The 27821-nt window shown below is 50.0% G+C and overlaps 1 protein-coding gene across 1 annotated transcript in view; it reads right to left on the bottom strand.

Annotated features, from left to right (window-relative positions):
- ST14 (ST14 transmembrane serine protease matriptase) overlaps positions 1-27821 on the bottom strand; it is a 40273-nt gene extending 12452 nt beyond the window's left edge. Inside the window, exons 1-9 of the mRNA XM_082683372.1 lie at positions 27389-27821; positions 5024-5183; positions 4574-4701; positions 4263-4333; positions 3344-3501; positions 3081-3116; positions 2574-2814; positions 602-741; positions 190-287 (exon numbers count right to left, since the gene is read on the bottom strand). Coding sequence (XP_082539498.1) covers positions 190-287; positions 602-741; positions 2574-2814; positions 3081-3116; positions 3344-3501; positions 4263-4333; positions 4574-4701; positions 5024-5183; positions 27389-27469 — 1113 coding nt within the window. The 5' untranslated portion in view covers positions 27470-27821. The remainder of the gene's footprint in view (positions 1-189; positions 288-601; positions 742-2573; positions 2815-3080; positions 3117-3343; positions 3502-4262; positions 4334-4573; positions 4702-5023; positions 5184-27388) is intronic.

Genomic DNA, 27821 nt, shown 5'->3' with positions numbered 1-27821 from the left:
GCCCCACCCTTCCCCACCCTGCAAAGCTTTAGACACATCCCCACCCTGGGGATGGGCTGGTCAGGGAGCCCATCTCCCTCTCCTTGCCCTGCCTCACTTGCCTTCCTGGAGTGTTCCCTCTTCCCTCCCCCTGGAGCCCCCCTCCCTCCCTCCACCTTCTGCTCTCACGGGCACCCTACAGCCTCCTACCTGGATGTCCCACGTGCAGTTCATGTTGGGCGGGTAGTGGCCTGGATAGTAGGGGCTGCTAAATGTCCCGTGGGTGCCACGTAGAGAGCCTCCACAGCCTGACAGGAAAGGCAGGAGAAAGGCTCGAGGACCCGGGGGCCCTGGCGGAGCCGGCCCGCCCATCTCTCACGCTACACGCGAGGGCACCCGTGCGCTCCGCAGCCCGTTGCTGGAAGACCTCAGTGCGGGGAGCCCGACACTTTACGGAGGGGTCCCCACCCACACGAGAGGCCAAAGGCCCCACAGCTTAAGCTGCCAACCTCTGTCACTGACCCGGGTCGGTTCACCCACCGAAGGCTTTGGCCTGGGCTTCGTGGGCGCGGGCCAGCCCCTCAGACCCATCCTTCCTCTGCCCTGCCGTGCCCCTCCTTACTGCTCAGCTTGGACAGCTGGGAGAACGTGGCCTCAAAGCCAGGGTGTCGGCGCTCGGTGTTGGTGATCAGCGTGACGAGCAGGACGTTCTGGGAGGAGAGGAAGGTCAGGTTGTAGGAGGGCGGGTAGGTGCCACACAGCCTGTGGGGGCAGAAAGGGCATGTGTTACTGACAGCATCAAGAAGCCCGGCGTCCTGGAACCCTGGTCTCGTCCACAAAAGGCAGAGGGCGGGGTCACTTCAAAGCTCCTCCCTGCATACACGACCTCAGTAAGGATTTAGTTGTAAGACTGTCTTTTCAACACACAGCAAAAACTCTGCCACCTCGAATGCCTGACCACAGAAGATCCATTCAGCTATGCGTTAACTAAGAACAGTAACAGTAACAGCACCGACACCACCTAGGAACAGAACATGCACTCAGTGTTCTTCCTAACAGCTCTACTAAGTAAATACTAAAATCCCCCCTTTCCAGACAAGGAAACTGAGGCACAGAGAGGAGAAGTAGCTTGCCCAAGGATCCACAGTGACTAAGTGGTGGGGCTGGACACAAACCTCAGGCCCCCGGCTCCCTGACGTACGCAGCCAAGGACAGTGTCCCTCTGCCCTCACACGAGAATGCCACGTTACACAACCACCACAAATGACAGAAGCGCGCTTACGGATTCAGAAAGAGCACCAGGACATGCTTCAGTTTTAAGAAGCAGAGAGCAAAACCACATGAGCCCTCTGATCCCATTTTTACATCACACACAAACATTGCCTTGCACAGGAAAACGCGTGGAGAAACGTACATCGCAAGGCTCACAGCGACTCCTTCTAGAGAGTGAGACCGTGACTGAGATCCGTGCTCTCTGTGCATACCGATTTCCCAGTTCTTCCCTTCAGAGCCACATGCTGATTTTGTTGTACGATTCATAAACGAGAGAGGGGATAAACCTTACAGGAAAAGGAGCCCTGGCTGCTGAGCTGTGGCGGCAGATGGTTCTATCCTGTCCGGAGCTGGAATTCTAGCCGATTCTTTATCACAGAACATCTGCCGTGCTCATTTCCACAGACAGCGAGGGAAGGCTGTGGCCCACTGAGTCAGGGAGAGCTGAGGAGGGGGCGGCCCACCCCCACCCACAGCGCTGTGCGAGGCACGCTCCATCCAGGCCAGGGGCAGGGGAACTGCGGGTGGCCCCACGACCTCAGCATATACAACGCCTCCTTATTTCCTGTGGTCCTGATGCTCTGACCGCAGACTGGGGCCTTGCTGGCTCTGGTGACACTGCCCCTCCCGGGACTAGGCAATTACCAGAGAGAGTCAAAAGTCACCCCTGCACAAGCCTTCCACGTACAGACCCCTTAATCCAGAGCCCACACACCCCAACACCCTCCTCCATGGGGCTCTCCCCCCCAGGTGACTGTCCACCAGCCCACATCACGCCACAACCAGGTACCAGACAGCTAGAGATGGCCTTGTGTTGTGCCCCAGAACCCACTGGAATTCTTTGAACCAGCCAATCCTAAACCTGCCTACACGGCCTGGCCTGGCCTTTCCCAGAAACCATGACAAGGCCTCTCACCCGTTTCCACCCCCTCCGCCTGCTCTGCCTCTCCTGACTCTGGGGACTCTGTGGCCCTGCACCTGGGGACTGTCCCTCCTCTTGCAAACAGTCAGAACAAACTAACTTTTCAATGGGCAGCCATCTCCTGAGCCATCACCCTCAACATAAGTGAGTCTAATAAAGTGGGGTCTGCACCTCCACTCTGGCGAGGAAAGGAAGCACACCCAGCTCGCCGGCACCGAGGGGCCACTGAGTGCTCCTCACCCCGACCATGGCTGATGAAACTGCTTCTGAGCTGCTCTGCTGATCCCTATAGCCTGGAAAGTGCCCAGGGGCCTCGAGTCCCACAGTCCATCTCCGACCCACGCTGGGCTTTCCTCTGCGGAAAGCCCCCAGCCCACCTCTGCTCCCCTGGGACACTCACTGCACCACAGCACGGGGCTCCACGGGGCTCAGGGTGTCATACACCATGACCAGGTCACTGCCACGGTCGTCACAGGACGCGACATCAAAGCTGTGGAAGGTGAGGCTCAGCACAGAATCGGCATCCCCCCGCAGGGTCCACTGGCAGCGGGCCCGAGCCGGGTACGGGCTGTCGGGGAAGCCGGGCGTGGTGAAGCGGGTCAGCTCCCCGCTCCGGGCGTGCAGGGCGAAGCTGCAGCTGTCTGCGTGGGAGACAGAGAGGCTGTGGGGGTAGCGCTGGGCACAGCTGGCAGGGGTGAGCCACCCAGGGCTTCCCTGGTGGGGCCATCAGGCCTGGCCCCTCTGAGATGTCCCAGGCTTCCCTGGATCCGGAGACACGGAAGAGGGGGCTTCTCGTGGCCTGGGAGAGGGGGATGTGTGTGTGTGTGTGTGATTTGGGGGACCCCCGTGACTGAGGGGCATCTGGCCACATCCCTCCTCTTCTCTGGGAGGAGGGCACGATACTTACTGTCCTGGGCGGTCTGTACTGTTCTGGGGTCCGTGGCTAAAGAACAAGGAGAATAAAGTATTTACTGACGCGGTCAATTTCCTCATTCCTGCTTCCTTATTCCCCCAGAGGGAGGTGCCGGGCCGGCAGGCAGGCCGTCTTCCCTTCCGCGCACTGGCTGGGCAGTGCTGCTCCCCCGACCGTCCCCCCAGCAGTCCAGGGGCTGGCCCTGCTCCTCCAAAGACAGGCCCAACACAGGCTCACCCTAGCATCCCTGTACTCACGGAAGGCCACCACGGAGGTCAGCACGAAGGAGCTGAGGGCGCGGGCGCGGGGCGGCAGAGTGACCACGCGCTCCTCGGCCATGGCACGCTCGGCCTCCTCCACCAGGTACTTGGGGATGCTGAACTCGGACCAGTAGTAGGCGATGATGCTGCCCTCGCTGGGGGAGAGGGGCGAGCCTGAGGTGCTGGGGCGGGGGGCCCTGGGCATACCACCCGTCCCCACACTCTCCCCAATGCCGGGCACAGACGGGACAGCTCAGGCCCCCAAGAAGACCGTCCTCCAGGCGGGGGCCCACCCCGTATTCTTTTATGCTTCCCCACCTTTTGATTCCTTAAGCCCGAGATCGTGCCCCTTCACCCTCTCCTCTCACGTCTCGCACCCATCCAGCCGTGCTGCGGGGCCGGATCGGGTTTAGGACTGGGAAAAAGGCCCTGGGTCGTGGACTCGGCTCTCCCACTAGCTTGGGCACCCTGAGTAACAAATTCTGGAGTCTGTCTCCTCATCTTGGAGAGGGGGTGATGCCACCTGCCGCACAGCATTCATAAGGATTAAATTAAACTGACAAAATCAAAAGCACTTTTGAGATAAAGTCTATTTTTAAAAAAGCGTGTTGAAGGCGGGGTGAGCAAGGAAAACATGAAGGCTCACAGACGCCTTCCAAAGCCCTATTTGGAAAAGGAATGAACGGTCACCACCATTACTGAGTGGCTTCTGTGGCAGACATGCCGTCTCATTCACCCGTATTGTCCTGGCAATGCCCCCGTGGTTACCCCTGCCCGGGAGACAGTCTGACGCAGTGTGTGCTGAGGGAGGAATGGGCCGGGCGCCATGCTCCCCGAGCCAGACCCCGCAGTCTGTTGGCTACCCCCAACCGCCACCACACAGCACCGACCCCAAAGCCTCCTCCCCAGCACCCACCTGAAGGCAGTCACCGCCGACTCCTTGTGGTAGGGGCCCAGGGATGGCACCCCACTGTATAGCACCTTCAGCTGAGGGAAGGAGAGAAGGCTCACAGCAGGCCAGAGAGAGGCAACAATCCCCGCTCCGTCCCACGCCAAGTCCACCCTGCTCCCTCCCTCCGGGGATCTGGGCCCCCTTCCCTGGTGTCTGGAAGCCTTAGCCACCTGCAATCTGGGAGGAAGGGGAGCCGTGCCCTCCAGGTTGGGTGATGGTGGGGGTGCCAGGGTGGACAGCAGGGACAGGGCTCCCTTCCCAGGGGCCGGACTCACCGCTTCCTTCACCTTGTTGGCCAGGTTTGCAAACTCCGTGGAGTTGGAGTTCTCATAGGCATCCAGAAAGTTCTCATTTGTGATCCTCAAGTAGCCATTGAAGACCTTCTGAACTCGCACATTCCGGTCTATAGGAGACCAGAGAAGGAGGGTGGTCAGAGGAAGTGACACCGTCACCCCCACGGTCCTCAAGCTGCCCTCAGCTACCCTCGGGGAGCAAAGGCCAGGAGGGGCCAGGGCACACATGGGCCTCTGGGCCAGCACTTGTCCCTTATGGCCTCAAAGAACCAGGGGAGGCAGAGCCCTGGACCCTTCCCCACAGCCCCCCGCTGCACCCTCCATTTCCTCCCTCCTGTCCACAACCAATGGCCCCCGCCCCTGTCCACTGAGAAGGGAGGTACAGCCACGCCCACATCACCCACCCCAGAGCCAAGCCCCGGCTTTACTCACACTGGAAGTGCCACACCAGGAAACAAGCCACGAGAGAAAGCAAGAATAAGCCAACCAGCACGGTCACCAGCACCACCCAACGCTTCGGGCCCCGCTTCTCAACCTTCTTGGTGTTGTTGACTGGCAAGAACTCCACGCCTTCCTCAATGCCATTCATGCTCTGAACAGAGAAAGGCAACGCAGCTCAGACACACTCCCTCACCTCAGCAGCCTCCCCGCCCTGCTCCGGGAAGCATGATTATCCATCCTAAGGTCCAGCTTGGGGAAAAGGGCAAGGAGAAAGGAGAAGTGGCCTTCTCATCCATGCATTCCCATGTCTGGGCAGCGCCACACAGGTATTGCTTAAGGACTGGTAGTTTAAAGGAAAACCAAACAAAGAGGCTGTCTAAACCCAGTCATGGAGGCTCTCCACTTACATGGAGGCTCCGCACTTACAGTGCGGGGAGAAGAGGCCAAGCCAGGGACCACCACCATGTCAGCTTCTCCAGGCAGCCCCTCCCCCGGGCTGACACAGCCCTGGGGTGTGGTGTAGGGGGCCCCTACAGATTCAGTCCCCACCGATCATGGAGGGGGTTGGTGTTTGGAAGCCTGACACCAGGCTTGGTGTCAGGTGTGGGCCAGGAGCCCATGGGCCACACAGAGACTGTACACCCTACCCAGTGGCCTTGCTCTGCCAATGTTTAACCAGCCCAAAGTAAAAAGGCAGTCGACCCTGGCCGCCCTGCCACACCCCTGTGGAAGCAGCCACTCTGTTTCTCGCCTCAGGTGTCCTGGTCCGGAAACTCAAGGTGATGCAAGGCCAGGTCTCTACTAGAATCCACACCCATGCTCACTCTAAGAGCAGGAAAAGCAAAACTTCCCACAAATAGGACGATGGCTTACGTAGGCTCCTCCTGGCCAGGGACTCCCGAGGAAGACAGGAGTGTGACTGTGGCAGGTGGGGTGTCCACAGGCACATGGTGACAGAAAGACAAGCTCTCCAGGCACTCTAACACACACTCTATCTGCCCGAAATCCCGGAGAGGAGCCCTGGCCTTCCAGCTTTAGCTACCTCAGACCCACTCCAAAGGGGTATGTGCTAAAAGCAACAGCCCCATCCCCAAATTCCACAGATGAGGTCATGTTAACAGTTTCCAGATGTGGTTCTGGTGTCCACCTCGGGCTCTCCACGATGTGCTTGAACTGACATTTCTTGATTTGTCACATCATCTGTTAACTTCACCATTCAAAGAGTCTCCCCATTCCTGCCACCCTGGATACTATATTTCTGTTTCATCATTGGTTATTTTTGTGACTTTAATATTGCATACAGAAACACACCCCATAGCTAACTCTACTTTGGTAATCATACTGCAATATACAAACATATCAAATCAACATGTCCTAGACCTTAAATTTACACAATGCTCTATGTCAATTATATCTCAATAAAATAAATTTTTAAAAAGGAAAGAAACACAGCCCAGAGGCAACCACTTAAAATGCTTTTGTGATCTGCTTATTGTGGAATTCATCTCCATATTCCTAAATACCACTATCTCTTGATTCATCTATTTAAAATACAAGCATCTGACTTCCTATTATGATAATGTGAAATTCAATATCCTTCTTTCTCTTTGTCTCGCCCATCCTACCAATAGTTCTAGGGCTACAGTTTTTGTTTTTGTTTTATATCCATACTCTATATTTTCATTACAGCTGACCCTTGGAGGGTTAGGGGTATCCACCTCCTACACAATCAAAAATCCACATGTAACTTTTGACTCCATCAAAACCACTCACAGCCCACTGTTGACAGGAAGGCTTACTGATTAACACATATTTTGTATGTTATATGTATTACATACTGTACAATAAAGTAAGCTGGAGAAAAATGTTAAGAAAATCTTAAGAGAAAATACATTTATAGTGCCATACTGTATTTATCAAAAAAAGAAAACCCCACATATAAGTGGGACCACACAATTCAAACCCCTGTTTTTCAGAGTCAATTATATTAGTCTTTGAAAATATTGTTCACAATTGTTTCCTTCCCAGTACAACAAATTTGTTTCTCCTACTGCAAAATTGATTTACTTGGGTGGGTTTTTTTTTTTTTTTTTAACATATACCCAGGTGTTTCTGTACAATCTAAGAGCTCTGTAATACTCTTCTAATCTTCCACATATAAAGTCTGTCAAATAACCTCCCACTTCATTTTTTCCTGAGCGCTTCCCTCCGACAGCCCTCTGCCCTTTCCTATAGCTAGTGTCTGGAACTTCCTTCAGCCTCACCCTGGGAATTTCCTTCTTCTCCCTCTTGTGTTAAAACCCCTATTTCCTGAATTCCAGGCTTACTTCATTTTGGTGGAATACATACTTCAGTAGCTTCCCAAGAGGGAAAATTTCTGAGACTTTCCATGTTTCTGAGTGTCTTAACTCTGTACTCACATTTTCTCATAGTTTAGCTGGGTATAAAACTATAGGTTTCAAATAATTTTCACTTAAAATTTTGAAGGCTCTATTGTTTTGTAGCTTCCAATTTTGCCTTTGAGAAATAACATAAAGTACAAATCATTATTTCTTATTCATAATTTGTTATCCTTCTCTGAAAGCTTTGAGAATGTGCTTTGAATTGGGTCATTAAATTTCACTGTGCTGTGTTCTCTCCACCTGCTCCTTGAATTTGGAAATTTGTATCAGTCTGAGAAACTTTCTTGTACAGGCATACCTTGTTTTATTGTGCTTCGCTTTACTGCACTTCACAGATAATGCACTTTTTACAAATTGAAGCTTTGTGGCACCATGTGTCAAGCAAGTCTAGGAGTGCCACTTTTTCAGCAGCATTTACTCATGCCCAGATTCCGTGCCATGTTTTGCTAATTCTCACAATATTTCAAACTCTTTCATTATTAGATCTGTTATGGTGATCTGTTATCAGTGATTACAACTCTCTGAAAGCTCAGATGATGTTTGACATTTATGAGTAATAAAGTATTTTAAAAATTAAGGCATATACTTTTTTTAGACATAATGAACACTTAATAGACTACAGTATAGTGTAAACATAACTTTTATAAGCACTAGGAAACCAAAAAATTCACTTCACTTGCTTTATTATGACATTTGCTTTATTGCAGTGACCTGGAATTGAACCCACAATATCTCCCAAGGATGCCTGTATTATTTCTTAAATTATGTCTTCCCCTTCATTTTTTTCTAGTCTTTCTCCAATTCCCGATAATTGATCCTCTACTTATCCTTTCTCTGCTATTATACATCTCATTGGTTTTTTTCTAAGTAATCTCTACACCCAACACGGGGCTCAAACTCATAACCCCGAGATCAAGAGTCATATGTTCTACCAACTAAGCCAGCCAGGCACCCCCATCTCACTGTTTTTGAACTTTTCCAATGAGTTTTTCTTTTCTGCTGTTAACTTATTTCCAAGGGTTCTTTCTTGTTCTCTGAATTTTCTTCTTTCTTGTTCTCTGAATTTTGAATGCAAAATCTTCTCATCTTTATATTGCTATTGAGTACCTTTTCTCTGTTTCTTACTTTCTTTTTCATGTTGAAGACTTCCCTCAAATGCCTCAGGGTGTTTGGTTGTTCACCCATATTTAGGAATGAGGTCCTAAAGGCAGTTGGGAAGCTCTGTGTGTGTGGTTTGCCACCAGCAGCTTCACTGTAGGCTACAATTAAGTGGCTAGCCAGATTTTTTTTTTTTCACTAGACACTCCCAACTGTTAAGCTCTATCTTTTCTATGGAATGGTTTAATTGTTCCTGAGAATAATTTTCTAATCTCCTGGATAGACCGATTTAAGCCCAGCCATTGGCATTCTGAAACACATGAGAGAATAAGCCCTTGATTATTTTTCACCCCTCACTACAGCCTTCCTCTGTACCTAGTGTCCTCAAATTGATGGAAATCAATTTTCCATCCCTTATGGGGGACTAGTGGGGTAGGGGTATGTTTGTTTGGGATCAAAGTGGGGATCTGGGAATTTCTAACAATGCCCATCCCTAGTTCTCCTCTATCTCATAGCCTGAGCCCAATTCCTGAACCTGGACAGGAGTTTATCAAAGAATACTGTAAGAATATTTCCAAGAGCTAAAGAGAGGCACATATCTTTAAACCCAAAGGGCTCATTGAATAGTAAGAAAGATACATGAAAAAGCATGCTTAACCACACATATCACAATGAAATTTCAGGACACCAAGGATAGAGGAAATCCTTTGCATCTCTCCCTGGTGTTTTCCCCCCCTCTCATATTTTACATTTCTTTGTCATTTGGTTCTATTCTGGGATTTTTTAAACTTACTCTTGTGAACCTTCTATAGAATTTTAAAATAGCTTCACTGACATATAGTTGACATAAAATAAACTGTGCATTTTTAAAGTGTGCAATTTTTGGCATATATATATACAGCCATGAAACCATCACCACAATCAAGATAATAAGCATATCTGTCATCTTCAAAAGTTTCCTCCTGGCCCTTCCCTCCCATTCCTCTCTGATTCCCTTTCCAGTCCCAAAGCAACCACTTAACCTGCTTCCTATCAGCGAAGATTAATTGGCTTTCTTCCAGAACTTTATAAAAATGGAATTATACAGCATGTACTCTTTATTGTCTGGCTTCTTTTACTCAGCACAATATTTTGAGATTCAGCCACGATATTAGGTTTATTATGTTAACAGTGCATTCCTTCGTATTCTTGAGCAGTATCCCACTATATGTACATACAACGATTTGTTTACTTCTTCATCTGTTGATGAACATTTGGGGTGTTTCTAATTTGAGGCTATTCCAAATAAAGCTGCTATAAACATTCCTGTACAAATCCTCGTACTGGCACATGCTTTCATTTCTTTTGGATAGATACCTATGAGAGGAAGGGAGCAAGTTTGCATGACAGGTGTATTTTTAACTTTGTAAGAAGCCACCCAACTGTTTCCCAAAGAGACTACATCATTTTACATTCCCATCAGCAGTGTACGAGGACTCCCATTGTCCACATCCTATCCAACATTTGGTATGGTCAATCTTTCTCATTTCAGCCATTCTAATAGATGTATAGTAGCATCTCACTGTGGTCTTATGTTGCTTTTCCCTGATGACTAACGATGTTGAGCATCTTTTCATGTGCTTAAATTGCCATCTGTTTGTCTTCTTTGGAGAAGTGTCTTTTCGAATTTCTTCCCTAGTTTTTTAAAATTGGTTTGCTTAGCTTCACATTACTCAGTTTTGAGAGTTCATTCCATATATTCTGGATACGAGTCTTTTCACAGATACATAATTTGCTAAGATTCTCCTCCGAGTCTGCAGCTTGTATTTTCATTCTCTTAACAGGGTCTTTTGAAGAAGAGATTTTCATTTTGATGACATTCAATTTGTCAAGGTTTTCTTTTATGGATTGTGATTTTGGTGCTGTAACTAAGAAATCTTTGCCTAATCCAAAACAACAAAGATATTCTCCTATGTTTTATTCCAATATGTTTAGGCTCACATTTGGACCTATAATGCATTCTGAAATAAAAACTTTTTAAAATTTTTTTAAAGATTTTATTTATTTATTTGACAGACTGAGATCACAAATAGGCAGAGAGGCAGGCAGAGAGAGAGGGGGAAGCAGGCCCAATGTGGGGCTCGATCCCAGGACCCTGAGATCACAACCCGAGCCAAAGGTAGAGGCTCAATGCACTGAGCCACCCAAGTGCTGGAAATAAAAAATTTTTTATTTGGTGCAAGGTATGGATGAAAGTTACTTTTCTTTCTTTGTTTCTTTCTTTCCTTTTTCATATGGATATCCAATTGTTTCACTATAATTTGTTGCACAGACCATCCTTTGTCTGCTGAGTTGCCTTTGCATCTTTATCAAAAATCAGTTGTCCAAGGGGCATCTGACTGGCTGTTGGTAGAGCATGCAACTTTTGATCTCAGGGTCGTGAGTTCAAGCTCCATGTTGGGGACAGAGCTTACTTAGAAATTTTTTTCTTAGGGGTGCTTAAGAAAAAAGGGTGGCTCAGCGGGTTAAGCCTCGGCTTTCGGCTCAGTTCATGATCTCAGGGTCCTGGGATTGAGCCCCACATAGAGCTTTCTGCTCAGCAGGGAGCCTACTTTCCTGCCCCCAACCCCGCCACCTGCCTCTCTGCTTACTTGTGCTCTCTCTGTCAAATAAGTAAATAAAATCAAAAATTTTTTTCTTAATTATTTTTTAATTTTTTTTAATCAGTTGTCCATATATTTGTGGGTCTGTATCCCAGCCTCCATCCTATTCCCTTGATCTCTTTATATATGTTTAATTGGGTCTAATTCCAGATTCATTTTGTTCAACTGACCTCCTTATGTATGTTTATGCTAACACCATACTGTCTTCATTACTGTAGCTTTGTACATCAAAGAAGCTTTTGAAATACTAAGTGAGTTTGGCCAGCTTACAGGATACAAAATTAATACACAAAAATCAATTGTATTTCTATATATTAACAAGGGCCAATTAGAAATTTAAAAAATTTTAAAATACTATTTACAATAACATCGACAACATGAAATACTTAGGGGGGAAATCTAATAAGAGATATACAAGACCTATAACTAAAAAATACCAAATACTGCTGAGAAAAATTTTAGAAGACTGAATAAATCAAGTAATATCCCATGTTCATGGACTGGAAGATTCAATATATTTGGCTATTCTCCTCAAACTGGTCTAGAGATTCAATATAATCGTGATCAAAATCTTAGCAGGCTTTTTGGAGAAATCGCTGTAGTGCTTATGAAATTCACATGGAAAATGCAAAAGACTCAGAATAAAAAGAACAAAACTTTTTGGACAAGTGTCACCTAATCTTAAGCCTTTTATAAAGGCAATGAATTTTTTTTTTAACTTCAAAAATCATATATTTCACTTCCAAGACTGAAGTTTTATACTTTGATGGTTACTTTTTAGAGCAGTCCTTTCTTATTTTATAACTACATGACCTTCTTTCTCTTTCTTAGGATACTAAATTGATTGATTGATTGATTGATTGATTTACATTAGAATTTTGGCTTTGTCTTTGCCTTTCTCTTTCAGGGTGTAAATTTTCATTAAATGTCCAATGGCCCCTGGTAGTCTAATCATGTTTACAAATGAAAAAGTAGTAAGGCTTTGGGGCGCCTGGGTGGCTCAGTGGGGTTAAAGACTCTGCCTTCGGCTCAGGTCATGATCTCAGGGTCCTGGGATGGAGCCCTGCATCAGGCTCGCTGCTCAGCAGGGAGCCTACTCCCTGCCCCACACCTGCCTCTCTGCCTACATGTGTCTACTCTGTCTGTCAAATAAATAAATAATATATTTTTTAAAAAGTAGTGTGGCTTTGGCAAGACTCTCTGAATACAGTGTATGTTTACACGTGTCGATAAAATATAACAAAATAATAACTTACGAAGCTAATTTTCCATTTTCAGAGTAATTCACAATATTTTCTTACCAGATCCTCAAACAATCCTGGAATCTCTCATGACTGGCACCATCACTCCCACTCTATCGATACGGCAGGGAGAAATGAGGACAGCTACTTGGCGGCAGACCCAGATTTGATCCTGGTTTTCTATCTCCCAGTGTGACTAGCTTCAGGAACTCAGAATGCAGGTATTGAGGGAAATGGAAAGCAAGCTCCTTGGGAAGGGGAAAGCAGCTGACAGCATGGACAGTGGACCCCAGGGGCCACCCCCAGTGCTGCTGTAGAGCAAAGCTGTCAGCATTGGGACTGGGTCAATGGGAGGGCCTTAGTCACCCATACAGTGTGAATTCTGGGGCTCCACTCAGCCCAGACATGCTGTTTAATCAGTAACTAGACTGCTTCCTTTTATAACCCTACTCTCAGGTCCATTCTTAGTTGTATTAGAGATCATCTTGCCTAACTTAGTCACTTTATTTATAAGGAAACTGAAGCTGACAGAGAAGGAGTGTGACCTGTCCAAAGTCACAAAAGGAGTGAGGTCAGGAAAGCAGCAAAGCCGAGACAAGAGCCATGTCCTTCCCGCTGCACATGGGGTTTCAGACCTGCCCAAGGTCCCTCAGCCTCCAGAGGACGGGTGGCAGGAAGCTCCCATCCACTAGATCTTAACTGCATACGTAACCAACTCTCCACATGTACCAATCTCTCTGCAGGGCCATAAAACCAACGGAAGACAAAGTATGCCAGTGCCTGCTCCTGCCTCTCCTTTCTCTCATAAAAGTAAACACATCAACAGGTGCACATAGAATCTCAGTGCTGGGAAGCCAGGTGCTCACTTATCATGAACAGAGACAGAGGCCACATAACTTTGTGGCCAATTCCCACCGGCCAGCTCAAGTTAAATTATGGCCCGAGTCCCCAGAAACAGGATGGCTCAAGGCCAGCTCAGACAAGAGAGCAAGGAATCACTTGCCACAAGGACAGATGCACATGAAGGGCTCGGAGCACACACATGCTGACAACCTGGAGGGCTGAAGGGGAAGAACCAAGGGACAGGATGCAGGGACAAGATGAGACAACCACCATTTCCATCCAGCTTCCTGGAGGGGACCAGGAGGTACAGTATAGAAATCCAGAGACCATCCAAAAGAAAATGACTTAGAGAAGGTATCTGATGACACAGGGAAAACTCTTGCCGTCACCTGACTCCCATCAAGTAAAAACTCATCGTAACTGAAACTGAATGTGAAGCAAACAAAACCCAGTGTCCAAGTCAACCAAAACTTCCTCCCACTTTGAAAGGCATCTTCTCCTGGGGTACCTGTCACCGGCTCCAACTCTCCAGGACCCACCCTCCCATGGGCTCCAGGGACCAGCAAATCCAAAGCCAGAACCTTCCACTGGTAGCTCAGAAGGTGCTCTTCACTGGAGACAAGCAACTGGTAAGTGCGTGCATTTTAAACAGCAAAAATAACACTGACTATCCGAAAATCTACACAAGATTTCGATCAGAGCGGGTGGCAGGAGGCGGGGGGGGGGGGGGAGGTGGCAGTTAACCTTCGTGCTAGATTTTTTTTTTTTTTGGATGATTGTTCCTCATTCGGCTACGGTTGGGTGGGACCTGATGGGAAGGCATCAGGTAACTAAACTAAACATCAGGAAACTAAACACTGAAGAAGTCACGCGGAGTCGTGGGATGACATCACACAACAACTGGTCATCTGCTTCTGCTGTTGGAAGATCAGGATCAAGGGGCAGAGGTGATGTCACTGGCTGGAGACACAGATGTTTTGCTCCCACCATAGACAAGGACAAGGGTGGCTGGCTTCATGGGAGGGGTCCCGATCTCACGGTGTCATCATCACCAGCACAGTCATGCGAATGTCCCTCAGACTGTCCAAGCACGAAAGGACAGCCAGAGCCTCTGCAACTGCTTTTCAAGGCACGGAGGTATTCTGTAGCACTCGAAGAAGCCCTCCTTTGCAAGGAGCAAGACAAAGCCAGCGTAACTCCCCAGGGCCACCCCCTGATGCTGGTTCCAGTCCAAGCCTGGACAAAGTCCCTAGAAACACAGCACAGTGCAAAGTCACCTAGGACAACAGAGCAAGGAATGACCTCTGAACACTAGCACCGTAGTGGTCATCCCAGGCGATGCTGAGCACAGACATGCACAGAACTGACCCACCAGATGTGAGTGACCCTGGAGAAAGGCCTCTTTTTTCCAGTTGCTGTTTAGGAAGGGAGGTGGGTCCTTACGTAGCTGGGCTCTCTCCAAACTCAGCTGCTGTGGACAAAGAACACCCAGCCATGCACAGGCTCCGAGGGCAGAGACTTCCCAGTGACCAGCACAGAGACTTCTGAGGGCAGACTTCCCAGTGACCAGCACAGAGAGGACACTTGATTTGTTCGTCATGGGATGACCAAGAGGACAAATGAGAAGGGAACATTGAAATCCTCCACCCACTCACCACACTGACCCCATCGATCCCACAGAAGGCAGAAGTCTCGAGAAACCCACAAGAGGCTCCCGTTCCCACTTAGCATTTTCCAGGCTTGTCAGGTCATGAAAGATCATAAAAGTATAAAATAAAGCAAACACAGTGCTTGCCCAGTATCCAGATTCCCAAGCCACTCTCCCTGGAGCTTCTGATTTCAGGAGGTCAGGGGCAGGGCCCCAGGATCTGGAAGTTTAACAACTCACCCAGGTGAGTCTTAGGAACCTGACAGTTGGAGAAACGCCACCTGCCAGTTCCCAGAGGCTGCCTGCCGGACTCACCCACTTCCTGTTGCTGTGACAGGAGCCAGCCAGGTTGGCTTTCGCCCGCCCCATTTTAAACAACCACCTGCACGCAAGGCACCTGCTCTACAGACTGGGCTCTGCTTCTCGCCCAGGGACCTTCCCACAATGGGTCCCACAAGAGGGGATCAGCATCACCCCAAAGTCCCCAAGGCTACCACCAGAGTTCCTTAGAGTAACGCATTCCCAGCCGAGGCCTGGTCAGCAGGTGGGGGACTCCCTAAACCTTTCCGCCTTTTTGGTGCCCAACCTTCTCACCCTTGCCCTTTGACCCCATCCCTGTCCTCAGCCGCCCCACCAGAAGCAGCTGCTGGGAAATGGGTGGGGCTTCGGGGCCCCAAGGAAGATGCAGAATCACCTGTGGATCTGTGACCCCGAGCTGTCTAGAGGAGAGAAAAGCTGACCCACAGCCAACAGATTCTACTGAAGGAAGTAAATCCTTCAGTAAACTCTGCCCACCTGGTCACAGCAGGAAGGAAAGTCCCCTGGGGCCAGACTCTGCCACCGTGGGCTACACAGAGACTCAGTAGTTCCCACACAGCCGGCATCTGGCTCCCGCAGGTGTCACGCCATGTCCCTTTCCCAGACCCCACCCACACAGCCGAGGGCCAGGACCACATACTCCTGCAGCGAGACCTCACAAGGGAACAGAAAACAGACAGAGGGCAGGACCACCGGATCCAAATCCCTTCCTTCCTTTTTGAAGGGTTGGGTTGGTCTTCACCTGGATGAGGGGTCAACCTGAGAACCCTGAGCTACTGGGGCCAATCTTTCTCACTGGGCCTCAGTTTTCCCCTCTAAAAAGTGGGTTAATAACCCCTTACAGTCTCTAAGTAGAGGTGTTGTAAAACATAATTAGCTGATTCCTGCTAATGACAGAGGCCTCCCTACAACTGCCCTCTGATGCTCATTTCTCCACCCACAGTCGGTCCACCTGCCTAAAGTGACCAAGGCGCATTCCTCCCCCTGGTCTGGTCAAACAGCCAGAGTTCAAGTTCAAACATTATAATGAATGTAATGGTTGTTTTGGTGCAAAACAATCAGGCAGCCTCAAAGGTAGCCCATGTCCCCTGCCCTCTTGTCACTCGCCCCTGACCAAAAATTACCAGTAAGGCCTCGTTCTCCCATCTGGGCTCCCACCCTTCCCGTCCTCTCCTCCTTCTGAAGAAGGTAGGGACTGGCCTTGGGGGGAGAAGAGAGCCTTCCTAGGGACCTCTGCACCCGCTCACAGCCCAGAGGCGACTCACCTAGCAAGCCCATCAAGTCTGCCATCTACTTACATTCTAGGCCTCCATCTACACGTCAAGTTTCCAGTCATTTCCGAAACATTTCTTAAAACATTAAAATCCGTTGGGGCACCTGGGTGGCTCAGTGGGTTAAAGCCTCTGCCTTCGGCTCAGGTCATGATCCCAGGATCCTGGGATCGAACTCCGCATTAGGCTCTCTGCTCAGTGGGAGCCTGCTTCCCCCTCTCTCTCTGCCTGCCTCTCCGCCTATTTGTGATCTCTGACAAATAAATAAATAAAATCTTAAAAAAAAAAAAAATCTGTTCCAGGGGCACCTTGGTGGCTCAGTCTGTGGAGCAGCTGCCTCTTGATTTCGGCTCAGGTCAGATCTTGGGGGTGGGGGGGCCTGGGAGCCCCATGTCTGGCTCTGTACTCAGCAGGGAGTCTGCTTGGAGATTCTCTTTCCCTCTCCCTCTGCCCGTTCCTCCCCCTCTCAAGTAAAGAAGTCTTTTTAGAAATCCATTTTGAATGCAATTTTTTGCAGAACCTCAAGATAATAAAATAATAAATACCTTGGCTCAAGTGGCCTCAGGATCCAGAGGGTGTCCAGAATATTTCTTGAATCACTGCCCTCAAGGACAGTGACAGGCTTCCAAACCACAGAGGTAGACGGCACCTAACCCATGGCCTTCCTGGATGGCTACAGGAAAGGGGCTAAAGCCCACGGAAGCCCTGGGGATGCCCTGACAGTTGCCAGGGCACCCACCCCCATTGTCCTCATGCCTCACAGCTCCCAGAGAGGGGGAGAGGCCACCACAAACATAGTGTGCATCTTTGTGCCACGCTAGGCATCTTAAGTACAGATAATCCCTAATTCCTACAAATAGGTTTCATTTCCAGATGAGGAAATGTGTAAAGGAGGGTTACATCAAAAACCCAGATAGCTAGGGACGCCTGGGTGGCTCAGTTGGTTAAGCAGCTGCCTTCGGCTCGGGTCATGATCCCAGCGTCCTGGGATCGAGTCCCACATCGGGCTCCTTGCTCCGCAGGGAGCCTGCTTCTCCCTCTGACTCTGCCTTCCACTCTGTCTGCCTGTGCTCGTGCTTGCTCACTCTCTGACAAATAAATAAATAAAATCTTAAAAAAAAAAAAAAAAAAAAAAACCCAGATAGCTAAAAAGTGGCAGGGCGGAATTCCAGATTCCAAGGGATGGACAGCCTGCTGCTTCTCAGTGGGGTCAGCTGTCACCTCTTCTCCCGCAGCGTGCAGACAAGCACACCAAAGTGTAGAGAGGAACAGTCTTAAAGAACTCTCTGCAAAACTCTTCCTACAACAAAACCGGTTTCGGGGGCCCAAGACGTGAGACAGCTTGCCCAACACTGTCTATGCATTTCCACCCCTTCAACACTGGTCTGGGGTGCTGACTTTCCCCACCTCTGACCTTGGCCCCAGCCAGGAGGCCCCCACACCTGTAAGGAGCTGGGAGGCTGTTCCCATCCTGCCCACTCAGAATGGCTCTGCTCTCCTCATCACCTACCAAATCCACCTGCCCTTGAAAACATGACCCAAGGCTCCGCGCCTGCAGGAAACCTGCACGGACCACCTTCACCCACGTACTTTCTCTTGGAACCCCACCTCCCTTATGACCTGTACCATCCACTTGGCATCAGCGATACCTCAGTGCCATGCTAAGACCAGGCAGTTCTAGGGGGTCAGGTTACCCCTGTTTCTTTTTCATACTGCTTCTCTCCTCAACCCCCTTTAGGACCTTGCCCAGAGGGAGCACTTGATTGGTTAGTTGGTTGATTGATTGAGGGACCTCATTTTCCATAGCCACACTTGGGGAGCTTACGGGGGCAAGGTGAGACTCTCTGGGGAACCAGGGCTCAGGAGAGTTTCCAGTCTCATATCCCCAAGGTACCTTCATCTACCTGGAAGGGGAGAGAATGGTCAGTCCACCCCCCAGGGTTCTGTTGACAGCCTCCTAAGCTCTCTAGTGTCAGCCCTGGCCTGGCCACCTGCTTTGGGCAGGCCCACCTAAGTGTGGACTCTCCCAGCCTCTTCCTCTCCTAGCTTTCAATTACGTGTTCCCCGCAGGACACAACCTCTTTTGTAATTCAACCTTAGAATTCCATCTCTGCTTCCAGATCAGGTGGGAAAGAATGCCACCAGCAGCCCCTGCCCTACCCCGGGCTCCTCCTCCTCCTGTCTAGCTGGTCCTCGTCCTTAATCTCCTGCGATCCCTCTCCCCTCCTGCGCCCAGTCCCCAGATTCAGGGAGCACATGCATCTGCCCAGAGCAGCCCAAACAGAGATTACACCTGAAGCGAAACGAGAGAGTCATGAGGGGAGGGCAGCGCCATGCAACTCTTTGCATTCTTTCCTCAACTTCTCACTGAACCCGCCTTCCGATTTCACAAGCTGATGTTTTTTGTTACTTGTTTTTTTTTTTTTTTACTTCATTTTTTTATTGGGAGAACTAGGTTTAGGTGCAGTTATATGAAATAGTTCAAGGAGCGATCCCTTGTACACTCTGTCCGGTTTCCCCCAACGGTAACGTTTTGTAAAATTGTATCATAATACCACAAGCTGAAATAACCCACTGAGGCAGCCTTCTCGTTCTACTCAGACTCACTGGCGTGTGTGTGTTCAGTTCCTTGTAACTTATGGCCGGGGGAGGGTGGTCCTCCAGCCGCCACCCTTCCGTAGCCACGCCCCCCGTCTCCCTGCCCCCTCCCTGCTCAACTAGCCTCTTATTCTAATGTAGTCCTTGCAAAAAAAATGTCATAGAAATGAATCATCCAGGATAAAATCTTTTGAGATTGCTGGCTTCTTCTGCTCAGCAAAATTCCTGGAGAATCCTTTGAGTCATCGCAGACACCGGGAGCGTGTTCTTTTTATTGCTGAGTAGTATTTCACGCAGGCACCACGGTCTGTGCAACAGCTTTTCCGCTAACCCTTTTTAACAGCTGCCTCGGACACCCATGGATCTCCAGAAGGTAGGGAAAGCCCCAGCCACCCGCTTCCTGGAACTGACTAGATTCCCAAAGCCACGTCAGGCACGTTTAGAGAGCAATAAACAGAAGGGTCAGTGTGAGTGAGAGGCTTGGAGAAGCAAGTAAGCAGGGCCCTGAGGGAAAGGCATCTGGAGGCCCAAGTCCACAGTCGGGGGCCAGAATCCCGGTGGTGCAAGCAGAAGGGCAGGAAAGTGAAAACCTAGAAATGTGTCCTTGGAATCACATTCCTAGAGCTGAGACAGGCTGTAGACACCACGTCATCTCCTGTGCTCCAAGGGCCATACCTTCCAGAGTTGGGGGAGGGGATAGTATTTTCCTTTCCTGCCAATCTTAGGAAGCTCTCTGGTCACACCAGCGTGATCAGCGTCACAATAACCCCCGCACATTAGCACTGCGATAGAGCCAGCCCTTGACTCCAGACGCAGTCCTACTCCGAGTCTGCTCCTGATCTGGCTAAACACGTTCCCCTCAATGATTCAAACGATGTGTTTTCTGGCCATCTGCAACCTCCCAGGTAGCAATATTCCCGTGAAGACACAGTGTCCAGATTTCAACAGCATAATGCAAACAGGGACGGGCATGGTCTGCACAGCAGTCATTTGTCAATTACCTCCCTTATCCCGATGGCTCGATTTCCATTAATTGTCCAATAATACATTCAATTAACACAAATACTAAAAATAAATAATAATAAAAGATAATATAGCCACTTGATGAAAGCTTATGCACAAATCAAAAATGGATTTTCAAAGGGTAGGTAATACCATGAAAAAACTCTAAGATACAATGTTTTGTGTTTTTTAAGATTTTTTAAAAATTTTATTTATTTCTTTAACAGAGAGAGCACAAGTACGGGAGCAGCAGGCAGAGGGGGAGGGAGAAGGAGGCTCTCTGCTGAGCAGAGAGCCGGATGTGGGACTCGAACCCAGGACCTGGGATCATGACCTGAGTCAAAAGCAGACACTTAACCAACTGAGCCATCCAGGCATCCTCTAAGATACAGGGTTAAAATGCTGGGGGAGGGGGGAGTCAAAAAACATATAGGTACTTCCCATTCCTCTAAAGTCAACTCTGGTGTCTCCTCTGAGAGGCTCCCAAGGAGGGCCCTTCCTCCTCTGTTTTAGTCAGATGACTTCTCAAGGGTTCGCTAGAACCCCAAACACCCCTCAGTCCCAGCCTCTCACCGTCTCAAGGTCAACCACCTGCTCTTTAAGGATGGTAGAAATGGGCTGTCTTGTTCCACAGTCCCAGCATGGGTCAACACAAGTAATAAATGACCCAGGGGTATCTGAGTGGCTCAGTCGGTTAAGCATCTGCCTTTCCACTCAGGTCATGATCTCAGGGTCCTGACCCAGCATCAGGCCCCCTGCTTGTCCCTCTCCCTCTGCCCCTCCCCCCTGCTCATGCTGGGGCTTTCCCTCTCTCTCTCACTCGCTCTCAAATAAATAAATAAACAAATAAAATCTTAAAAAAAAAAAAAGAAAAAGAAAAAGACTGTGGGAACAATATAAGCCAAACTATTTATAGGGGTTATAAAACCAAGGAGAAAGAATTTCAGAGGTCTTTGCTTTCTAGTTTGCATATTTCTATGTCGATTGATACAAACAAACAAAAAAAAAAAAACAAAAAAAAACCTTCCTAACTTTTGTATTCAGAAAAAGAAGCACCTTTTTTCTTTTTGAGAAATGCATAGGCAATACCAAATTATTAAAATGTTTTTCTAGGGCTCTTTCTCCCACTTCTCAATTCTTTTTATTTATCTGAGTTATCCAACTTGTCTCTAAATATGTATATCTTAGTCTTCTTAATAATAATTTTAAAGGGTGTAACCAAATACAAATGTGGGGAAGGAGGAATTTCCTTTACATTTTAGGGAGCCACGGAACATGTCTGGCTTTTAGTGAGCTTGCCGTTGACTCAATATATTGGCTCTCCCGTGGCGCCCTGCTTGTTTCTCCCCCATCTCCTCACATCCCAGTCGTGGGAGGAAGGTGGTTTCTGTTTCCAGTGTTAAGGTGGCGCGTGGCATTTACTCTGAACGAAGATGGACACAATTCCCGACACCCCACCATACAGGCTGTCCAGGTCCTTCTGACTCAGAATTAAGTCATCTGAGGTATTGGCCTTTCCCTCCCAGGAGGCTGTCATCTACAAAGCTGATAAGCAAATGCTCCAAGACTTCACCAGAATTGTTAGTAAACAATGGGGCGCCTGGGTGGCTCAGTAGGTTAGGTGGCTGCCTTCAGCTTGGGTCACGATCCTGGGGTCCTAGGATCAAGCCCCGACATCGGGTTCCCTGCTCAGCAACGGGCCTGCTTCTCCCTTTCCCTCTGCTGTTCCCTCTGCTTGTGCTCTCTCTCTCGGTCAAATAAATTTAAAAATGAAAAAAGAATTGCTAGGAACAAGAAATGGCCCAGAACCCAGGAACAAGGCAAGAGCAGCCCCCAGGTATGGCACAGAGTGACGCTATCCATGAAAGGACCCTCTTGGGCAAAGACCAAATCTACCAGACCTCACTGTCTTCCAGCCCCCCACCCGCCACCATGCTAAGCTGATAGAAGGCTTGTACAGCAGTTCCCCAGGACCCAAACTGTCTCCACAGCAAGGAACTGGGTAAAACATACACATATGGTAAGGCAGGTAAGAGTAAATCGTAAACAACCTAATGTGTTGGCTTGGGTAGGTGAATTTTTGCCTTCTTCCTTTTAAAACTGCCTTTATAATTGTAATCATGTGTATAATAAATAAGACTACACTTTGTTCAAAGCCTTGTTGAAATCACATCTCCTGCCAGTCTCCTGGTCCACCAGATGAGTAACCTCATCAAAAGCGGAAACCAGACGAGTCTGGTGTGAGAGGTTTTTGTGGACTTGTGTTGGCGCCTGGTGCTTACCACTCTCTGTTTAATGACGTGTTCCAAAATTTTGCTGGGGATATGCATCAATCACCATCACCTTTGGAATACAACTGTATAATGGCTTTGCGGTTAAGATCTAAGCTTTGAAGTCACACAGATCTAGGTCTGAACCCTGGTATACCTCTAATTGCCTTTGGGCCATTATGCAAACCTTTTGAGCCTCAGTAGTCTCATCTGTAAACTGGGCTTTTTTTCCTTTAGAGTTGCTGTGAGGAGAGAGAGAGATAATGAACGTTGAGTGATGGGTAGAAATGGTTGTAATCCTATTCCGCTCTACCTTTTCACTAACATCACCAAGTCAGAGAAACAAAGGATCTGAGATTTTGACCAGTTCACCAACTGTCCCAAGGATTCTAAGGATTCTGTTGCTAAGCCTGGACAAACTACGCAAATTCAGAAAATATGAGATTCCAAACCAGAAATTTTAGTAGACCTGCTTCTGGAAAAGTTCTTAACAAAGAAAAAGGGGCAATTACTGTCTGAGAACAAACCCCAAGCACCTTCTCACCACGGCCAGCCTGAGTGAGGGTTCTGAGGGAAGCCCAGAAGTTCCCGTTCCCATCTACAAACTGGCCATGATAATTATGGTAAGCACCCAGCATCTCAGAAACGTCCTGAGAAGAGAAATCCAGTTTCTACCCAAATCAAGCTCATTCTTAGCCTCAGTAATCCATCCAGTCCTGAGCCCACGGTCTGACACTCCAGCAGGCCAAGGAGAACACAGCAGAGCTAGACTGCCTGGCTTCAGATTCCAATCCCACTACTGTTTCACTCTGTGACCTCAGGCAAGTTACTTAGCCTCTCTGTGCTCCACTTTCCTCACCTATGAAGGGGTGAAAATAATACTAAGAGGTATAATACATGCTCTATGCTCACCAAATGCTAGCAATGATCTGAACACTCCAGTAGTATATGTACAATGTCAAAAGCAACATCTTCAGGCCTTGGGCTGAGGGGCTGGGTCACACTCTCTTCTTCTAAGAACAGACTTTCTCTCTTAGGAGAGACATGAGCCAACAGTCTGGGTAGGACCAGAGGCCAGAGAAGGAACTGACACCAGGGAACTCCAGCACCACAGTGGCCACCAGCCATGGCCACCGGCCATGGCCACAGCCACAGTGCAGGTAGCCATCCCCCCTGGGGCCACAGCATGAGAGGTCCAAGTGGGGAGGGGGGCTGTGATGATGGGGCACTACCACCAACAAGCCAGCTCTGGAAGACCCCCACCACCCCCACTGTGGACTGTCCCATGGATTTAGATGCCCTGGGCTTCTGACTTGGCAGCTACCGAGCTAGGGTTGTCTTCTCTGCCTCAGTTTTCCCATCTCCTAAATGAGGCCATGAAGGTCCAGGTCTTCCCAGGACTGGAGGCCCCCCCGGAGTAGGCAGCCTCCCTGTTCATTCACAGCACCCAGGAAATGAGTCCCCACCTAAAGAACCATCCTGGTTTCCCACTGCCCACCCTCTCTACTCTCCCCTCACCCCCTGCATACCTCTTCTCAGCACAAGGGCCTCTGAGAGAGCCCGGCAAGAAGGAAGTTGTTTTAAAGTCTGGGCGGGGTGGGGAGGGGGCAGCGGGAGGAAGAAGGGAAGAAGGAGTCAGTTGCCTTGATCTTGGGCTCACATTTCCTTCCTGTAGAAGGATCTTTCCCACAGAAGCTACATAAAGGGTGCTCTCGTTTCCCTCAGCTCCTCAGAGAGAGTCCCTGTGTTCAGCAGGGCAGGCCGGCCCTTCTGGGAGGCCAGTGCCCCAGTGCCAGCCGGGGTTCCAGGCCTCTGCACAGGCCTCCTACCGATACAACGCACCTTCCTGTTGGTCTCCAGGTCTTTTCCAACTCAGAAATCCAACCCGTGTGATGTGTGTACCACGCTGCAACTTACAAAGGGCTGTGATGTAAAGTATCCCTATTAATTCTTGCAGCAAATCTATAACACACATGTCATCCCCATTTTATAGTCATAGAAACTGAGGCTTCGACATTAGGTAACATCTCTGAGATCTCCTGCCAGGAAAGTGGAGGCAGCAGGTCTTGGTTCCATCATGTCGGACACTTCCGCCACCACATCACAGATGGCCCCATGCCCCAGTTCCCCTACCCTGAGCCTTTGAACCTGGGTTAGATGCCTCCTAAGTATCTCCTGCACTCTGCCCAGGCTTCTCCGGACTCTAGTGCTTACCATACATACAGAACTTAATTTCCTGTATTCCACACTATACTGATGTCCCCTGCAAGCAGGGGCTCTCTGACCGGGGTCTTTCTCGTGTTATTGTCCAGAACCTGGCACGTGCTCAGTCAGTGGGTATCTAATAAATATTTGTTACATGGATGAGTGAATGTGTGACCAGTTCACAAAGAGACAACTCTCTGAATAGCCAGAGCTGTAGAGCCTAGCCCCCACACCTGATTTCCCAGTTCGGGTCTCCATGTGCCTAGTGGATACTGAGTCCCACCCAGGCCACTCCTGATCTGAGAAGGCACCAATGGACGTCTAAGCACTTTTATAGCTCTAGCAAAGATTCAACACTGGGCACTCAGTGAGGCAGGCTTCCCAGTTCTGGTCATAATAATTGGCATCTTTACACTAGCTATCATGGAGGGAGGGTTCACACAATCCCCAGACACAATGCATACGTCAGTAGGGCCTTGGGGACAGTAGGGAACACTGTGGTGGCCACTTCCTGCTTGATGGGAACAGCTTGGGGTGGGGCGAGGCTCACCGTCATCGGCCTAGGGAAGGATGCAGCCAAATATGAGAACCTCCAGACAGAGACTTTCTCCACCCATATGCAGGAATGGAAGTAGCCAGAAATCGGCAGTCAAAAGCAATAGTCCCCCTGAGGGGCTCAGCACGACCCCTCCAGGCTCTGCTGACACACAGAGCAAAACCAGGGACAGCAGCTGCACCTCCTGGTCAGGGAGGTCAAGGCCAAGTCTACAGACCCTGACCGCAAACACTGTAAGGTGATCCCAGGAATGAGATTTCTGCGAAGGCATGGGGTGGGAAGGAGTATCTGAGGACATCTTGGAGAAATGGAAATGAGCTTTGGGAACAGTCGGCTACTTTCTTCAGGATACGCTGCATCATATCTAATTTTTACACCCGTCTCTCAGCACGACTCTCAGGATTGTGATTTCCTTAAGGGAAGCAATTGTATCTTATTTGTTTTTGAGAACCCTCCCTCCAACAGTTCCTGGCCTGGGATTAGGTAGAGTTGGTTCAATGGAGCCTGGCAGGAGAAATGACAGGGTGATCTCTGTGAAGGAAAATTGCAGAACCAGAAATGGAGGGGAAAACCCAATGGAAGAGAGAACGCGTGAGCTCACAGAAGATGAGAAAACCAGCAGGGGCCTAGGGGGAAAATAAGCAAGGGCTTGCAGGTGATGAAAGAAAGCTGGCTGTTGTGGCTCCAGGGGGAGCATGGAGATGAGCCCCAGGCCTGGCCCCTGGTCTGGAGGGCATGTGGGTAGCACAGACAAGACTATGGAATCCCAGAAGGGGAAGTGGCTGGCGGGGGGGGGGGGGGGGGGGGGGTGGAGGGGGGGGGCGGATTCTGAAAAAAAAAAAAAAAAAAAAAAAACCTGAAATAGCAAATACCAAACAGTATTTGCTGCCCTCTGCTGAGGAGGCAGGAGGCTCGAACCCCAGGAGGGGATTATCAGGGATTCATAAACATGGCAGTTATAGAAGTGAAAATAAAAGGCATACATGGGGTCGAACTGGCCTCAGGCAGGGAGGCTCAGCAGGAACCCAGTCCCAAGCCTCTGGGCTGGCTGCCCTGTCCGTGCTTCCTTCCACACAGGAAGTGAAATGTGGAGAAAACAAGAGTAACCCAGCCTTGATGGTTATTTGGGGTCCGGCTAATCACAGCAGCCCCAGGATCTGGCCTTCTGCAAACTCCCCCAGTCACCAGCCACTTGGAGAAAAAATATTGATTTCAGAGAGCTACAAACTGTGGCCTGACGTAGAGCAACGGCCACAATGTGCGCCAGCAGATGTTTCTGGACCAGGACAGGAGAGAAAGTGAGAGCTGGTGGTGCAGAGCCCCCCATCATTTACGGAGGGGAAAGCTCCCTGCAAAGGGAGCCCTGCCTCTGAGCGCCTGTTAAGTGTCTGCTGTGAGCCAGAGTTCGCTGGCATTTTGGGAAACCAAGGTCCCAGTTAGACGGAGGTAGAGTCCTAGTTGCTAGTCCCGCCTGGGTGCCGCCACCTGTGTGTCCTTCAATAAAGGAACAACCTATGCCCAAGTCTTCGCACTAAGGTTTAACATCCTTGAGATCTTTCAAGAGGTCTTTCATTGTTTTGTCTAACAGGAGCTGCGAACTTTGGGATCTTCCAAAAGGCTCAAGATACATGGTCTCACATCCCTTCCCAGAGAATCACCTTCCCAAAGGGCTCCATTCCCTCTTTGAAGCCCAGGGAAGCCCAACCCTGAAATCGTTAGAACTTTAGCACCACCTTAGCTCTGGTCTCCCAGTCGCCCTCGACAGAGGTCGCAAAATGCCTTTTGACCGGGAAGGAAAAAAGCAAACTCCCGCGGAGGCTCTGGCTCCAAAGCCCACGAAACCTCCCTTCCTCACCCCAAATCACCGTGCCTCCACCCCTGGTTCTTTCCAGATGTGCGGTAAGAGCACGGAGTTAATGGAGGAACTGAGACGGAGCCCTTTTTTCAGGTCAGGGAAAGGACGGGGGAGAGATTCGGCGTCTCCAAGGACCTGTGGGCTGCGCCTCCACCGTGGCCGGCTGGCGCGGGGCAGGGCTGGTACCAAAGGTCCGCCAGGCACCCGCGGAACAGGAAATTCCACCTGCCGGGCCGGCCAGCGCCGGGGCCACAAATGGGCAATGGAGCGGTTCCCTTTGCCAAGACAAAGCGCCGCGCTACAGCGCCCGGGGCCCTATGCGCCCGCGCGCAGCGCCCAGCTCCGGGCCACTTGGGGTGGCTTCCCGGGCCCCGACGACGCGCGCAAAGCCCGCGCCCCTCTCCCACCTCAGGCCTCGAGCTGTACTTGAGTCCCGCGCGGAGGTCCTTGGAGCCCCCTCCGCCCTTGCGGGCGCGATTGCTCTTCATGGTCCCGGTGGCCGGTCGCGAGTCTCAGAGGCGTGGTCCCCGCGGGCGGCTGGCTCCCATCGTCGTCGGGGCGCGGGGGACACGAAGGGCGCGGGGCGCCCGAGGGCGCACGGGGCTCACCGGGGCGAGGGTCGCGCGGGCTTGCGCGGGGGTCGCAGGGCGCGCGGGGGAGCAGGGGGCGCCGGGGGCGCGGAGCGTGCGGAGTTCCGGTCGCAGTCCGGCGTGCCGGCCGCCGGCGGTCGCTCTCGCCCTCACTCTTCCTGTCCCGGGCAGGTAGTTTCAGGGTGTGGCTTCCCCGGGCCCGCCCCGCCACCCGGCCGCCCGGCCGCCTCTCCGGCTCACCCCTCCCAGG

The sequence above is a fragment of the Mustela nivalis genome (assembly GCF_964662115.1).
Source record: "Mustela nivalis genome assembly, chromosome: 9".
Taxonomy (NCBI): domain Eukaryota; kingdom Metazoa; phylum Chordata; class Mammalia; order Carnivora; family Mustelidae; genus Mustela; species Mustela nivalis.
Note: the sequence above shows the minus strand (reverse complement) of the source record. Positions and strands in the feature narration are given on the sequence as shown.